At 51.8% G+C, this 17,588-nt stretch overlaps 1 protein-coding gene across 18 annotated transcripts in view; it reads right to left on the bottom strand.

Moving 5' to 3' along the window:
• clasp2 (cytoplasmic linker associated protein 2) overlaps nt 1–17,588 on the bottom strand; it is a 45,681-nt gene that overhangs the window by 19,699 nt on the left and 8,394 nt on the right. For 15 of the 18 annotated variants that reach the window (XM_084696642.1, XM_084696647.1, XM_084696644.1 and 12 more), the window contains exons 7-15: nt 13,464–13,534; nt 5,060–5,206; nt 3,188–3,264; nt 2,936–3,028; nt 1,338–1,483; nt 1,053–1,188; nt 782–852; nt 597–656; nt 111–188 (exon numbers count right to left, since the gene is read on the bottom strand). In XM_084696642.1, the coding sequence (XP_084552768.1) occupies nt 111–188; nt 597–656; nt 782–852; nt 1,053–1,188; nt 1,338–1,483; nt 2,936–3,028; nt 3,188–3,264; nt 5,060–5,206; nt 13,464–13,534 (879 nt within the window). Of the gene's footprint in view, nt 1–110; nt 189–596; nt 657–781; nt 853–1,052; nt 1,189–1,337; nt 1,484–2,935; nt 3,029–3,187; nt 3,265–5,059; nt 5,207–11,260; nt 11,483–13,463; nt 13,535–14,302; nt 14,649–15,701; nt 15,776–17,588 lie in introns of those variants that run through there. The other 3 variants (XM_084696659.1, XM_084696660.1, XM_084696658.1) reach the window with 3 other exon arrangements.

Below are 17,588 nucleotides of genomic sequence, written 5' to 3'. Positions count from 1 at the left end.
AGACACTTTGGGTAAGAGAGGGTTAGACAGAGAGAGTGTGCGTGTGCTTCTGTGTGTGTGTGTGTATATATGTGTGTGTGTATATGTGTGTGTATGTGTGTGTGTCTTACTTGCGGGCCTCTACTCGGGCCTCAGCGTCGGCGTCTCGCAGGCCCTTCTTGATGCTCTCCACCAGCACGGCCGTGTGCCTGCAGAGAGACCACACCACACGTCACACTCCTGCTCTCAGGCACAGCCCTGGCCTGAACACAGCCCTCAGGCACAGCCCTGGCCTGAACACAGCCCTCAGGCACAGCCCTGGCCTGAACACAGCCCTCAGGCACAGCCCTGGCCTGAACACAGCCCTCAGGCACAGCCCTGGCCTGAACACAGCCCTCAGGCACAGCCCTGGCCTGAACACAGCCCTCAGGCACAGCCCTGGCCTGAACACAGCCCTCAGGCACAGCCCTGGCCTGAACACAGCCTTCAGGCACAGCCCTGGCCTGAACACAGCCCTCAGGCACAGCCCTGGCCTGAACACAGCCCTCAGGCACAGCCCTGGCCTGAACACAGCCCTCAGGCCCAGCGCTCCACACAGTGGGTGAGTCAGTACTGACCGCTCCAGGGAATGAGTCTGCCACTCCTGCAGCAGCAGCTCCAGGAAGTCATAACAGCGCCTGGAGGACAAGAAACACCAGGGGAAATCAGCTCTTTCAGGAATGACTGGAGGGTCATGGTATAACGTGGTTGCGTTTATGATTCAACCCCAATGAGGCTTGGCATCTGTCCCCCTCTCTCTTACCTTCGGACGGAGACGGACTTGGAGGTGCAGTTGCTGGCGATGAGGGGGATGAGCCTGGGGACATGGGTGTGCTGGAGGGACGGCGGAGGGACCAGACTTACATGAGCACACACTGCTGTTAGCGCTCAATAAAGAGCTCAATAAAACGCAGACGTACGTGTGTTTTAGTGTACAAGGAGAGTGCTGTAAAGTGTTTGTTGGTGTGTATGTGTGACAAGGGCATAAAGAGAGCACGCTTGTGTGTGTGTGTGTGTGTGTGTGTGTCACTGACCTTGATGATGAGGCGGATGGCAGACACGCCCGAAGTGGCCATGACTTTGGCACAGTTGGGGATCAGGTTGAAGAGGACTGGGACGATGGCCTCTGCTCCGTGGTCAAACTTGTTGCCCAGTATTGTTGACAGATGGCTAAACACACACACACACAGGTAAACATTTGCTGAGTAATAGTTGACAGCTATGAAACCAAGCTTGCATGCTGACTCAAGACTCAAAGCTGCAGACTAGGCAGGCACCCACACACACACACACACACAGACACAGTGTGGGGTACTCACGCCACGGTGATGCAGGCTTCTCGTACGACCTGGGAGCGCAGGTCTTTGGCGGAGAGCTTGAAGGCTCCGTCCAGCAGACGCAGGTGCTGGTAGAAACAGTCGTACTCTGTCGCCCCGGCAACCAGTAAGGAGCGGATCTTCTTCATCTGCACACGTGACAGACAGCGAGCACCACCAATGAGACGGAAGGACAAAGAAAAGCTCTACCAATCAAGAGTCCATGAAGTATACGTTCCAAGATAGGCAGTAAGATTAAGGGTTAAGTGTTTGGGGTAGTTCTGGGTTAAGGTCAGTGTTTGGGGTAGTTCTAGGTTAAGGTCAGTGGTTGGGGTAGTTCTAGGTTAAGGTCAGTGGTTGGGGTAGTTCTGGGTTAAGGTCAGTGTTTGGATTAGTTCTGGGTTAAGGTCAGTGTTTGGGGTAGTTCTGGGTTAAGATCAGTGTTTGGGGTAGTTCTGGGTTAAGATCAGTGTTTGGGGTAGTTCTGGGTTAAGATCAGTGTTTGGGGTAGTTCTGGGTTAAGGTCAGTGGTTGGGGTAGTTCTGGGTTAAGATCAGTGTTTGGGGTAGTTCTGGGTTAAGATCAGTGTTTGGGGTAGTTCTGGGTTAAGGTCAGTGGTTGGGGTAGTTCTGGGTTAAGGTCAGTGTTTGGGGTAGTTCTGGGTTAAGGTCAGTGTTTGGGGTAGTTCTAGGTTAAGGTCAGTGGTTGGGGTAGTTCTAGGTTAAGGTCAGTGTTGGGGGTAGTTCTAGGTTAAGGTCAGTGGTTGGGGTAGTTCTAGGTTAAGGTCAGTGTTTGGGGTAGTTCTAGGTTAAGGTCAGTGGTTGGGGTAGTTCTGGGTTAAGGTCAGTGTTTGGGGTAGTTCTGGGTTAAGGTCAGTGGTTGGGGTAGTTCTAGGTTAAGGTCAGTGTTTGGGGTAGTTCTGGGTTAAGGTCAGTGGTTGGGGTAGTTCTAGGTTAAGGTCAGTGTTTGGGGTAGTTCTGGGTTAAGGTCAGTGGTTGGGGTAGTTCTGGGTTAAGGTCAGTGTTTGGGGTAGTTCTAGGTTAAGGTCAGTGTTTGGGGTAGTTCTAGGTTAAGGTCAGTGTTTGGGGTAGTTCTAGGTTAAGGTCAGTGTTTGGGGTAGTTCTAGGTTAAGGTCAGTGTTTGGGGTAGTTCTAGGTTAAGGTCAGTGTTTGGGGTAGTTCTAGGTTAAGGTCAGTGGTTGGGGTAGTTGTAGGTTAAGGTCAGTGTTTGGGGTAGTTCTGGGTTAAGGTCAGTGTTTGGGGTAGTTCTAGGTTAAGGTCAGTGTTTGGGGTAGTTCTAGGTTAAGGTCAGTGTTTGGGGTAGTTCTAGGTTAAGGTCAGTGGTTGGGGTAGTTGTAGGTTAAGGTCAGTGTTTGGGGTAGTTCTAGGTTAAGGTCAGTGTTTGGGGTAGTTCTAGGTTAAGGTCAGTGTTTGGGGTAGTTCTGGGTTAAGGTCAGTGTTTGGGGTAGTTCTAGGTTAAGGTCAGTGTTTGGGGTAGTTCTAGGTTAAGGTCAGTGTTTGGGGTAGTTCTGGGTTAAGGTCAGTGTTTGGGGTAGTTCTAGGTTAAGGTCAGTGTTTGGGGTGAAGTTGTGTGTGACTCACAGCAGCAGCTCTCTGGTCCCAGTCGTGTTTGTCATCGGAGCAGATCTCCCGGATCTTGTTCAGGTTGTCCTCCAGATCCCGAGAGGAGTAGATCTGACAGAGACCATGTCACATGATCACGTCACATGACCATGTCACATGATCGCCACGGTGACACTCAAGGAGGAATTTTCACAGTCTGGCTTACATAGTGCTTGGAATTGTTCTCCTAATTAAATGGTGTGTGTGTGAGTGTGTGTGTGTGTGTGTTACCTGTACAGTGGGGACATCAGTGAAAGCCTTGATGAAGTCTTCTTCATCCATACCCCCAGCACCTTCCTTCGACGAACCTGAAAAACACAGTAGTCAGTGTGTGTGCGTGTGTGTGTGTGTGTGTGTGAGAGAGAAAGTGTGCGCGCGTGCATGAGAGTAAAAGGGTTCAATCTAGGAAACATGGATATGATTGAACGAGTTCTTCTGCCAACCAACAACACGCACATCCCCTTTCTCTCTCTCACCCTGCATCACTAATGGACTTCCTGTCAGTAATGGACCTGTCAATCATGACCCCTAGATGGCTGGCACAACGAGAGCAGGGCCACGCCCCTGGACTGGGGAGAGGGCGGGAAGGCAGGGAGGAGGAGGGCCGCCAGAAGAGAGGAGGGGGAACATGAGAAGGAAAGAGCAGGAGTAATGGGGAAGATTGGGGGAGGAGGGGAAAGTAGGGGAAGGCCATTTGGGATGGGAGGCAGGAGTAGAGGGTGGAAGCTGACAGTGGAAATCTAATCTCTCTCTCTCTCTATCCCCTCTCTCTCCCTCTCCCTCCCCAGGGCTAGTTTCCCTGTTCAGCTGGTGTCAGTCAGATACAGTAGCTCTATCAAAACAGTCCCATAAAGAGCTGTGCCAATCGATGTAAACCATTAACTGCATTAACAAACTTTCTTTCTTTTTTTTTTTTTCCCCCCCCAAGTCCTTCAGCTGAGGGAGAGATGTGGACCGGCTCTCTAAAGAGGACTGAGTCTGAGGTGTGTGGGGAGGTCACTGCTCAGCCCAGCTCTCTGTGTCTGGAGCCTTCAGGGCCTGGGTTTCCAGACCGCTTTGAAGCACCAACATCCTCCCAGGCCAAGGCGAGTCGCTGGACATTGGGGTCTTAGTGCTGGGAGCACTACGCCTCGCTCTGTTCTCCTAGCTAGTAGGCCTGGTTGTCTGTTCTGTTCCCTTCTCTCTCTCTATTCTTACTGTCCAGGGCTGTGTGTGGGCGGACGCTAATCTAAACGCTAATGAACACAGCGAGGCTACCGCGGACCGCTAGCATGCTAGGAACCACGGGAACTTCCCCGGACTGTGGCAAACACAGGGTTAATAAGCGTGTTCAAATAGCAAACGCCTGGGGCAGGATATTACGGAGGTTTTCTCATCACTGGCACGGCTGGCCTCTCTCCTGTCACTGTGCAGCATGACTATATCTGGGAGGCCCTGGTCGCTAGTGCACACAGCCCTAAATGTCAACTAGTCAGAGCAAGGGAAACAGTACTGGTTGGCCTTTAAAGGGTCATGAGAGGTTTTTCATCTAGTGTCAGTTGACTCAGTCAGCAAAGATAGAAGCACAGTCGACATGCTTCAATAGGGAGCCTCGTAGGCAGTTCTGGAACAAAACAGGGATCTTCTTCTTCCAGTTAGAGCTCGAGATACCCAAGCTGACACAGCTGACGTGTGTGTGTGTGTGTGTGTGTGTTTGTGACTATAGCAGTGGTGTCCTGTTATAGATACAATTGAACAATCAGCCCTGAATCGACTGCCTAGCCGTGGGAACAGTTCCTCCTTTGATAGAGAGAGAGAGATGGAGGGATCAATGGAAAGGCTCGTCTGCCACCAACAGCCTTCTCAGTCTCGTACTTCGACAGCAGAGAAGAGAGAGGGAGAGGGGAGAGAGTCGAGAGAAGAGAGACCATAGGAAGCCGGTAGGAAGGTATTCTACTGAAGTGATATCTTATCAGATTTCATACGCAACATCAATGAAACCCGGATATCGCCGTCCTGATGAGACATGAAAGTGTCTCAGAACTCAAAATAACCAGAGCGCTGCTCTTTCCACCATCCCTTACTGCGTAAGAGAGTCAACGGTGTGTGTGTGTGTGTGCTTACCCATCTTGGCGGAACCCGTGGCGCTAGGCCGGCGGGCTGAGGAGGGCTCTGCAGTCTTCTTGGGGACTTTGGGGACCTTGAAGGCAGCCTGAGCTGAAGACGGCCGGTTGCCGTCCACGCTGTCGTCGTCACCGTCAAAACTGCGGTCTGCAGGAGGGGGAGGAGTTAGAGGGTGGTCATGTGATCCTCAGGGACATGTTTGATAGGAGGAAGGAGACATGGTGGATCAGAGTGAATTACACGAGTGCACCACTCTGACTGTTGCAAAGGGCTGATTAAGAAAACAGAGGATGACGGGGGGGGGGGGGGGGGGGTGGTAGAGAAAAAGAGGGTTTAAGGAGGAAGGGAGGTTTCCTGGTCAGGATCAGTAATCAATACTAATTAGAACACCAGGCTTCAGGCCAGGAGGTGAAGCTGCTAAGGCTTACCAAACTCTTACACACACACACACACACACACACACACAACATTCAGTCACACACACAACATACAGTCACACACACACAACATACAGTCACACACATAACACACACTTACACACACGTAAACTCCCACAAAACATACACATGTACACATTAAATACGGACACAAAAAATACAAGCGTACACACACACACACTACAGACACACTCCCATAAAACATTTGCACACAAAAACATGCACACACACACACACACACACACACACAAAGAGCTGGCAGTAAAGACATCCGCCCACTCATCCACTGACAGAGGCTGGAGGGAAACTATGTTAGTGTGCTAGCACTGCTAGCAGTAACACTGAAAGTCTCTCCGCAGCCTCTATGTTAGTGTGCTAGCAGTAACACTGACAGTCTCTCCGCAGCCTCTATGTTAGTGTGCTAGCACTGCTAGCAGTAACATTGACAGTCTGTCTCCAGGGTTAGAGGAACGACTGCAAACCACACACTCATCAACTAGCTGCCTTTCTCCTGACTGACTTTCACCTGTCCATTTGGCCTGGCTCACGCACAAGCTGGGAGGTAAAGATGAAAGCGCTGGCACTGAAATGTAGTCCTGCTCTTGTCGCTGTGACAACCACTGAGCAAGACCGACATATGCACCAAAACCACCACCCTGCTCCATACGTCCCCAGCACACAGACACACACACACACACACACACCCGTAAGGCCGGTCAACAAGGTCTGAAACATCAATAAAACAGCAGAAATTGCGTGTCCGTCAGCAGTCTTTATTCTGCCACGCACCAACGCATACAGGCTGTCACTTGGCACCACACACACACACAGCACTGCAGGTTCACTGCATATGAAAGTAAACACAAATCCGTACAGAAGAGAACGTACACACACACACACACACACACACCCCGGGCCCAGCCCTGCACTCACAGTCACAGATCTTTTTGCAGATGAGGCGCCTCATGCCGTCTGGAGGGCGGGGTTTTGGGGAGCCCCTCTTTGCTCGGTCCCCGTACCCCAACGCACGCGCTACGCAAACACACGCCTCGCTGCACAACAAGGGCTACACACACACACGCCTCAGTCTCATAGCTGAAGAACCATCCACCCATACCACTGCCGGCATTCTCTCTCTTCCCTTTCTCCCTCCCTCCCTCCCTCTCTCTCTCTCTCTCTCTCTCTCCCTCGTCCTCTAGCTCGCATCTCCCCTCCCCTCTGTGCCCAGGCAGCCAGTCAGCAGGAAGATGACATCATTGGGTAACAGCCAGTGCGGAGGCAGGGCGGTGCGTGCGTGCGCGCGTGTGCGTCTGTGTGTGACACCTCTGGAATATTAACAAGGTTTCTGGGTTCTGGCAGAGCCACTCATTATCATCGACTGGCACGCACAGCAACAACTACACAACACACACTCTCCATTTGGTCTGTCATTATGATTATATAGCAATTTACCTTACATGCATAGGTCAAGTCCTGCCTGGCAACACACACACACACACAGAACAAAGAGCGAGAGGGCAGTGGCAGGAGAGGGGGGAGGGGGGAGACAGATCAGGAGGAGAGGGGGAGGGGGGAGACAGATCGAGACGAGAGGGGGAGACAGATCAGGAGGAGAGGGGGAAGACAGATCAGGAGGAGGGGAGAAAGCCACACCCCTCCAGCTGAGGCCTGCTCCTTGACAACAGGCTTTCCCTCCCACATAGTGCCCCCCCCCCCCAGGAACCAGGGCAGTGACATCATCAGGGTCGCCGGGTCAGAGGTGAACAGGCTGGGGTGGGGGAGGTGAGCCAGGGTCCGGACACAGACAGACCGGTCCCATTAGAGCAGTCTGATGATGCAGCTCATTATACAGCCGGCCGTGTTCACGGAGTTATCACAAACCAAAGGGACAGTCTATGGGCTGTCTTTGCTTTGATTAGCATTGTTAGCATCTCCAGCCCAGCCCAACCCAGCCAGCCCAGCCCAGCCCAGCCCACCCCCGGGGAGGGCGTGTCTGTGTGAAGGGCACAGAAAAGACACGAGGGAGAGAGAGCGGAACACAGAGAGATACAGGAAAGATAAGTGAGACGGAGGGGGGTCGTTCACAGGGAGAAAACTGCACAGGCTGTTACCATGGTGACCTGTAGAGACCATATCCTCAGGGGAGGGGGTCTAGAGCAACAACAAAAAATCACAACTATGCACACGCACACACACACACACACACACACACACACACAAACCAACATTAGATGTAACAAATAGCTTGTTAATTTGGACATGGGAGTTCCTAGCCATCATGGTGGGGGGAATTAAGGCTTACTGCTGGATGCAATCATACCCACCAGCACTACATGACAAAATATATCTCATTGTGGCGACGAGAGCGGAAAAAGATTATTTAAAAAACAAACATGTATTTGCACACACATGCAGTGTGAACAGTCACAGTGTTCAGCCTCACAGACAAGAATTCGCACACTGTTGCCATGGAAACCCCAGCCAGAGATTCCCTCCCTTTCAGTCAGGGAGTCAAAAAAGGAACAGATAGAGAAAGAGAAGAGAGAGAAAGAGAAGGGAGAGAAAGAGAAGGGAGAGAAAGATGGAGGGAGACGACCCTGTTACAAACGTCTATTCTGAGAATCCACACCTCGAATGACCCGGCAAGAAGGAAAAGCAGGAAATATCTTAGTGATATCAAGATGGGAGGTTGTTAGGTTGCTATTAGTTACAGGTGTGGTGTATCAGCTGTGGTCAGTACAGGATCTGTAATGCTGTGTAACTCTTACCGCCTTAACCGACAGAGAAACGTACAGAACAGCCCTCAGAACACTCGCATTTAGAATCCCTCTGCTGGGTCACATTCTAGAATATAAATACAGCAATATTCTGATTCCTAATCATACTTAGACCAAATGATAAACCAGCAATATTCTCTCATTGCCGTGTAGGCTTATTCAAAAAGCTGTAAAAGGAGGCTTATTCACAGGCTTATTCAAAAAAAGATCTGATTTTAATAAAAGCAGGTGTCGTCCGATGTTTCAACCAATCAGCCGAGGCTTGTAGTTCTGCTATAGAAGACCTGCTGACTTCAACGTGACCCTCCAAATCTCTCAAAGGAAATATGAATAAACACATGCACAGTGCGCACATACACAGAAACACGTACCAAACTGCCCAATCCCTAATCCATGTGAGAATAATCCAAGAGTTATTCCCAGGCCAGAGGGTAAATATAATCCATCCAAACATACAGTGTGGGTGAGAACAGTACAAGCAGGCCCAGAGGTGAAAGCAGGTCTCTAAGGTGCCTTACACGCCCACGGTGTCAGTCCCAGTGCAGCCACTGGGGGGCAGCACATGGTGTCAGTCCCGGTGCAGCCACTGGGGGGCAGCACTGAGCTCAGTCATGTCCAAACATAAACACAGACTCCCGTGTGACTCAGTCTGCATCTGAGACTCACAAACCAAGTCACACAGAGACAGACCTGTGTGTGTGTGTGTGTGTGTGCGTGTGTGTGTGTGTGTGTGTAAAGGGAAAACGTAGGAGACAGCATGGATGAAGTTGCGGTCTGGTGAGAGTGTGTTGGAAGGGACACAGTACTGTGTGTTCCAGTCAGACTGGTGTGTTATGAAACTTGACATCCTATCAGAGGCCAGAAACAGCCAAAATGAGCCAATGTGCGATGAGGGCTACGGCTGGAATCTGAACATTAGGTAAACACGTCAAATTGTTTCACACAGGGACAACAGGCCCTTCTGTGTGTGTGTGTGTGTGTGTGTGTGTGTGTGTACCACCAACACACATCTGGTAATCTGCACTAACGTCTAGGAGCACAAGCATACGTTACATATTTCCAGCGTGACACACACAGAAATAGAACCAGAACATGCAAACCAGTTTTTCTCACAGCGCTACACACAACACGGTTCATCCCCACAGGCCAATAAACACCACTAATCAATACACACTGATACACACATCAAGCTAACACACACAGCAGACAACTGCTGAGGCTTCTTCTGCACTCCTGGTATATTACACAGACCCAGCAGAGCACTGCCCCTTCAATCTAAACAAACAAAGAATAGGCCCTACTTCTCCTGTCTGTGTTACAGCTGTAGCAGTGCAGGTGCAGGCCAGCCTGGGATATGTCCAGGCTGGGTGGAGATGTCCAGGCTGGGTGGAGATGTCCAGGCTGGGTGGAGATGTCCAGGCTGGGTGGAGATGTCCAGGCTGGGTGGAGATGTCCAGGCTGGGTGGAGAGGTCCAGGCTGGGTGGAGATGCTCAGGCTGGGTGGAGATGTCCAGGCTGGGTGGAGATGTCCAGGCTGGGTGGAGATGTCCAGGCTGGGTGGAGATGCTCAGGCTGGGTGGAGATGTCCAGGCTGGGTGGAGATGTCCAGGCTGGGTGGAGATGTCCAGGCTGGGTGGAGATGTCCAGGCTGGGTGGAGATGTCCAGGCTGGGTGGAGATGTCCAGGCTGGGTGGAGATGTCCAGGCTGGGTGGAGATGTCCAGGCTGGGTGGAGATGTCCAGGCTGGGTGGAGATGTCCAGGCTGGGTGGAGATGCTCAGGCTGGGTGGAGATGTCCAGGCTGGGTGGAGATGTCCAGGGTGGGTGGAGATGTCCAGGCTGGGTGGAGATGTCCAGGCTGGGTGGAGATGTCCAGGCTGGGCTCACATCAGAGCAGAAGAGGAGCCAGGCCTCTCTGACATGGTCCACATCCTCCCCTAGCTCACAGAGACGATCTTCACACAGCCAAACATACGCTTCCAAAGACACACTGTGCCCCCTCCCATCTCCACACACACAGCTAATATGAGCCTCCCCATATCCAGGCTTGGGAAAAAGGGATAAACCATAATACTAAAAATGAAAGCTTAACCGTGGCAACCGCGCTCGCCTGGGAAACGGGGTCACGGTTCTTTCTGCAGAGACGGAGACGCACTGAGGCAGAACGAGTTGTCTGTGAGGGGCTGTGTGTGTGTGTCTGTGTGTGTGTGTGGAGATGGGAGGGTCTGTCTCTGTGTGTGTGTGTGTGTGTGTGTCTGTCTCTGTGTGTGTGTGTGTCTGTGAGGGGCTGACTGTGTGTGTGTGTGTGTGTGTGTGTGTGTGTGTGTCACTGTCAACAACGCAAAAAGCTAACCAGTCAATATAGGCTGCCTGCTCAGGGCCAGTTTGCAGTGCACTAACTCTCTCAGGGCTGCCATGGTTACTTTGAGAGTGTGTGTGTGTGAGACCGGATAGCATAAGAATGAGCCCGGTGGCGTTGACATGCTTCACTTTCATGCACCAGAACCTGCCGCCCCACACAGGGGAAATCCTCCCTCTTCCCTTGCAACAGTCTTAATTAAGCTCCTAAGAGGACACATGATGTCCTACCTGCCGCCATGACAACACACACCTGACCTACTAAGAGAGAGAGGGAGATGATAAGGAGGAAGAAAGGAAGAGATTAGAGCGAGATGATAGAGGAACGATACAAGGGTAAACAGAGGTAAGCTTGAAGGGTCGAGAGAGGTTGAGAAAGGTAGACAGAGGTAGAGAGGTTCTAGTGTTGCCAACACAGAGCACAGGATATGGAGCACTTAGCACTCTCAACATAAGCTGATTTCTCTCCAAAACCATATGCTTGCATGTTTGTGTGTCCCATCCACATTTAGACGAGCTTACACACATACACACACACATTCTGATGAGCTTACACACACACACACACATACACACACACACACACACACGCCACAAAATACATTTGTGCACGCACACACACACACTCACCGTCTCCCTCATCCCCGACCACCATCGTAACAATGCATAATGCGCTTCTCCTGCTTTCGTAGATCTTCTACTGCCTTTTCAAATCTGTGTGGTTTGCTGGTTCTCCTCTCAGATCCTTCTTTCTTCCTCCTCCTTCTCTCCCTGTCACGCTGGATCAGTGAGGGCCAGTGACAGGCACAGCTCTGTAGCCCTGCAACTGCAGATCTCATTCAACTCTCTCTCTCTCCCTCCCTCCCTCTCTCACTCTCCCTCTATCCCACACTTCCTCCCCCCAGCTCTCTCTCTCTCTCTAGCCCTGCCTCCCTCCCTCCCCCCAGCTCTCTCTCTCTCTCTCTCTAGCCCTGCCTCCCTCCCCCCCCTTTCTCTCTTCCTCTAGCCCTGCCTCCCTCCTCTCTCTCTCTCTCTCTCTCTTTCTCTCTCTCTATACCCCCCCCCCTTCCTTTCTCTCCCTGCCTTAGTCTCTCACCAGCAGCTGTGTTGGACCTTCAGAATGAGACCCCTCCAAACTAAGAGGAATGAGGACAGTGTGTGTGTGACACTGAGTGGATGAGACAAAAAACCAGCATGCAGTTTGGCCCAGACAGAGAGACACACCCCCCTTTCCCAGTCTGACCATGTCCTGCGTGTTTTACTGGCAGCACAGGACACCACATAGGACAGAGGCCTCATACAAGCAGCCCTGGCCCCTAGCTTTGTTCTCTCGCTCCTAACGGTCTCTCCTAGCTCCGAACTGTCTCTCCTAGCTCCTATCTGTGTGTCCTAGCTCCAGGGAGGGCACAACACCCTCCCAGGCCTGTTAAGGGCTCGGATCTGGATCTAAACCCCAGGCACGAGAAAGTTAAGACCCATTCCAACCCCCCCATCCGACCCTCCCGGTGCCACCGGAGACGGTATCGTAGCAACGACCCCCCCCCTCCCGCCACCCTAAGCACTCTCCCTCTCATGCTAAACAAGCAAGTAAACAGGGCTGCTGCAAAACTTGTATCAGCACTCACACAGGGAGAGAGAGGCCATCAGAAGCCCTCATACAGCCTCCACTAACACTCCTCCTGTTGTGACTGGCTGAAACTGAGGTCATCTGTATGGAGCCCGTGGCCTCCACCACACTGTCAGGATGCAGAGTCCCTCCAGACAGACTGCCCTGGAGCAGAGCCCCAGCCTGGACACCCCAGACAGACTGCCCTGGAGCAGAGCCCCAGTCTGGACAGCCCAGACAGACTGCCCTGGAGCAGAGCCCCAGTCTGGACAGCCCAGACAGACTGCCCTGGAGCAGAGCCCCAGCCTGGACAGCCCAGACAGACTGCCCTGGAGCAGAGCCCCAGCCTGGACACCCCAGACAGACTGCCCTGGAGCAGAGCCCCAGTCTGGACAGCCCAGACAGACTGCCCTGGAGCAGAGCCCCAGTCTGGACAGCCCAGACAGACTGCCCTGGAGCAGAGCCCCAGCCTGGACAGCCCAGACAGACTGCCCTGGAGCAGAGCCCCAGTCTGGACAGCCCAGACAGACTGCCCTGGAGCAGAGCCCCAGCCTGGACAGCCCAGACAGACTGCCCTGGAGCAGAGCCCCAGCCTGGACAGCCCAGACAGACTGCCCTGGAGCAGAGCCCCAGTCTGGACAGCCCAGACAGACTGCCCTGGAGCAGAGCCCCAGCCTGGACAGCCCAGACAGACTGCCCTGGAGCAGAGCCCCAGCCTGGACACCCCAGACAGACTGCCCTGGAGCAGAGCCCCAGTCTGGACAGCCCAGACAGACTGCCCTGGAGCAGAGCCCCAGTCTGGACAGCCCAGACAGACTGCCCTGGAGCAGAGCCCCAGTCTGGACCGCCCAGACAGACTGCCCTGGAGCAGAGCCCCAGCCTGGAAACCCCAGCTCCCCTCAACTAGAACACCAGTAATCCTACTGACCCTTCTGACCGGCCTACCAGCCCCAGCTAAAGACACACACCAGATGTGCACACACAAACACACACACACACACACACACACACACACACACACACAGCTTGTATGCATAACAACAAGCTAGCCTGGATACACATTGAAGATGTAAATGAATGACATCAGGTGTTCTTTCTTGACACCAACTGTGTCTCTCCTAGCTCGGAGATGAGAGACGAAGACAGGTGAGGGTGGCGGGGGGGAGTGGAAGTGTGGGGGGGGGTTAGGGTCAAAGCAGGGTAGTAGAGAACTCAAACAGGACTGACCATGACTAGGGCTGAGAGCCATGTTCCCAGAATTCAACGCTTCATCAAACCGGCCAAATATCGTCTGCAACCTGCAACAAAAGAACACACATACAGGAGGGGTTAGACCTGTGCACACGAGTCTCAACGTTACACAAAAACACATCACCGCCAAAGGGGATACATCACAACACACACACACACTAACATGCATGAACATACACACACACACACACACTAACATGCATGAACATACACACACACACACACACACACACACTAACATGCATGAACGTACATACACACACACTAACATACATGAATGTACACATCCACCTACACACACACAGAGCATGTGTAGGCTGAAGAGGCAGAAACTAGGCAGCATTGGCACATGTAGGCTGTCTGGCTGAGACTGGGGTGGGTGTGTCTCCAGTCACGTGAGTCACACCAGCCTTCAGCCTTCATTCAGACAGGAGCACAGCCTGAATACCAACATCAGCCCCCCCCCCCCCCCCCCCCCCAAGACACACTCGTCCTAGCCTAAAGAGGTGCTAATTACAGTGAAAACAGCCGTCATGCTCACATGTATTCATACACATGTTGGTTTATCCTAATATTAACAACCCCAGACGCCAGGCAGCATTACAGCAGGGCTGGAAGACGTTCGTCTCGTGACAGAATAAGATGGTTTGGTGAAATGAAGGCACAAACGCACTACACAGCCTGCGACAACACACACACACATGCACACACACACAATTCATTCGGTACGGCACAGAAGCGACAAAACATCCTCAATGTCACACAACCTGCGTGCGTGTGTGTGTGTGTGTGTGAGAGAGAGTAACTATACACACCGTCTTCTGTAAGCCTGCCAGACAGTCCAAACCCCCCCCCCCCAGGCAGCTAAGCTGTTTTGATTACTGACGATTAGCGTAGCGTGTCCTTAGCTGCGTAGCATGTCCACACTCCTCTCCCACGTCTTTTCGCTAGTCTACATTAGCGCTGTTGTTAGACTTTCCTGCTCCCCCTGACAGCGCACTATACGATGATGCCCCAGTTAGCATGTAGTGCTAAGATCTCCATACAGACTGGAGGAGCGAAAACGGCAGGTTGCTGCGTAGCGTAGCTGTCGCTAAAACGAGAGTGACACACTGCGAGTCCTCTACTCCCCTCTGCTCTTTGTGTCCAACATGGTGCAGTGGCTCCGAGATGGAGGGAGGGGAGAGAGGAGATGGGAGGAGGGAGGGAGAGTGAGAGAGGAGGAGGGAGGGAGAGAGGAGGGGTTACAGAGAGAGAAAACAGAGAGAAAGAAACAACAGGGGACCATTGCATTAAACGACGTGAAGTAGGCACACGACCAGGAACCACCCACCATCTCTCTCTCTCTCTCTCTTTCTCACACACACACACACACCTCAAAGAGAGGGTGTGGGGGTTAAATCTGAGAAAAGTGATGTGTGTGTGTGCTTGTGTTTTTGTCTGTGTTTTTGTTTGACGTCTGGAACGCCAGCAAAGAGCAGGGCGATGTGTGGGAGACAGGACAGAGATTCTGATACCCTTTACATAACCTCCCTTACTGACACACACACACGCTCAGAGGGGGAGGGGCCACAGTCGGGACTCGAAATTAATAACGTCCCCGTCCCGTCGTCCCGGGTATGATGAAAAAGATTTTCTGGGTCAGTTCAACACAGACTGCGGGACGATAGACCATAACAATATAAAATGCATACACCGGAGGTTCGAAACGTTTAAACACAAGGCGGGTGGAACATATCACATTTTGCTATATCTTATAATTCCACAAACTATGAACAATAATTGTTACAAGAGCTGCTATGTGCCATGAGCTGCTACACGTTGAGCGGTCGCGCTTCGTCAAACAGTGGCCGTCAATCATGAGTAAACTTGATTCCAACATTGATTTCAGCCCGATAGCAAACCTTGGACCTCGATATTTTTTTAAACCCTGAATAAGCCCATGACCACAGCCACTGCCGACATGACAAGACCTGTAGACCCTCACGTCAATTCTTACATCAAGGTAATGACAAATACCGAGCTAGCTAGCTAACCAAATGAGGACCTTTATCGATCGGCTAGCTCTTGAAAGTGACACTCGTCACGAATTTGACGAAAATGTGGATGTAGAGCTAATACAAATAAAAAACATACGTCAAAACATTCCGGCCTTAAAATCCAATAGTAATATCTTAGAATATGATGTTATTTATTTATTGCCAGTTACATTACCGTTATCGGCCGTTCAACCACTTTCAATCACTTTCAATAACGTAGACAACGATTCGCAAGACATACAACTACTCACACATACGCGGCGGCAGGGTGGCTCGGTTGGGATACAGACACACCAATAACTGTGTTAGCTTTAGTGACCTTTCGAAACTTTTTGTAGAAAATATTTTTTAAACCGTTAGAAACGTTTTTTTTTTTTTTTTTTTTTTACTTAAACTTTTTTTACTACAGCCACACCAAGAATTGCGTTAGCCCCACCACGAAACAAGAAATACAATTGTGTAGTCTACTGTGTATATTCATATTTAAATTCAGACATTGATTTGAGGCCCACGACTGTATGGATTACTTAAATAGTGTTGTAAATAACCTAGACTCATGTCAGAATGTCAAAAACACAAGAATAGACAGTTTGGGACAGCCTTGGCCACAGCACTACCAGAGAAGAGAGCAAGACTGGCCCTTCTCTTCCTTGTGTCCACTATCCCTCTCTCCCCTCTCCCTCCCTTTCTATTCCTCCCCCCTCGCTCTCTCTTACTCTCTACTCCCTCCCTCTTCTTTCTCCCCCCTCCTTCAGTCAGTCTCCTGATCCGGGGGTTCCTACTAGACTTATGATTCTCAGTCCCTTTTCTCCACCCTCGTCTCTATCGCTCCACCCTTCCTTAGCTCCTTTCTCTCAGTCTTATTGTCTTCCCCCACGCCTTGACACACCCACACACAGTTTATATAATGAGCAGATTGTACTTTTCTAAGATGAATATAGGCAGCACAGCTGGGGAGACTCAAATATCTCTGTTGTTCCTCTTCACCTCTCTCTCTCCCCCTCCCTGCCTCCCTCCCTCCCTCTCGTTCTTCTCTCTCTCGTTCTTCCCTACCTCCCTCCCTCTCCCTCCCACCCTCTCTCCCACCCTCTCTCCCACCCTCTCTCTCTCTCTCTCTCTCTCTCTCTCTCTCTCTCTCTCTCTCTCTCTCTCTCTCTCTCTCTCTCTCTCTCTCTCTCTCTCTCTCTCTCTCTCTCTCTCTCTCTCTCTCTCTCTCTCTCTCTCTCCCTCTCTCTCCCTCTCGTTCTTCCCTCTCTCTCCCTCCCTCGTTCTCTCAGTTATCTGATCCTGGAGCTGATACATGATCTGGTCATCATGCCTCTGGCTGTAGATCTGCATTCCAGCACCACACACACACACTTCCCACCGCAGACTGCTCCAGGAGCCCTCTCTCTCACAGACGGTGTGTGTTTGCGCCAGAGTCAACCATAATCTGCATGACATATGATGGACAGGCCATGCATTCACAGACACAGTCTCATACGGAGCTCTCACAAGCTGCTGCTTGTGTGTGTGTGTGTGTGTGTGTGTGTTCAGAATCACCAACATGTTGCACGCTGGACTTTTCATTACGGTTACCACGGCGACCCAAGCAGGCTATGACCACTCAATAGACCTCTTCAGAGAGACGCCTTCAACACGACACACACACATACACACAAACTGGTTTGCTCTCTATTCTGCCCCCCCCCCCTCCCCTGGTATTGTCCGCTAGATAAAGCTCCTCAGTGTGTGTGAGGGGCAGAGTGGAGCATGGCGTGGCCTGGGACAGGGCAAGTGCCAACGCCACGGGACCCACAGACCCCCTGATTCAGAGACACGCCCCCACACACACACACACACACACACACACACACACTCCGGATGTTCCAGGCCTTCTGCTCAGGCTCATGCAGTGCACCATGCTAGTAGCTACGATGAGCAAGACCTGCTGGTTCACACCCATCTCTCACACGCACACACCCACACACACAGGTGGCGCGCGCACACACACACACACACACACACTTAGATACATGTCACAAACACAGACACACACAGGTGACACACACACACACACACA

The sequence above is a fragment of the Hypomesus nipponensis genome, chromosome 4 (assembly GCF_054491055.1).
Source record: "Hypomesus nipponensis isolate SF chromosome 4, ASM5449105v1, whole genome shotgun sequence".
Classification (NCBI taxonomy): Eukaryota; Metazoa; Chordata; class Actinopteri; order Osmeriformes; family Osmeridae; genus Hypomesus; species Hypomesus nipponensis.
The sequence above is the reverse complement of the archived record's forward strand: the minus strand, read 5'-3'. Positions and strand labels throughout refer to the sequence as shown.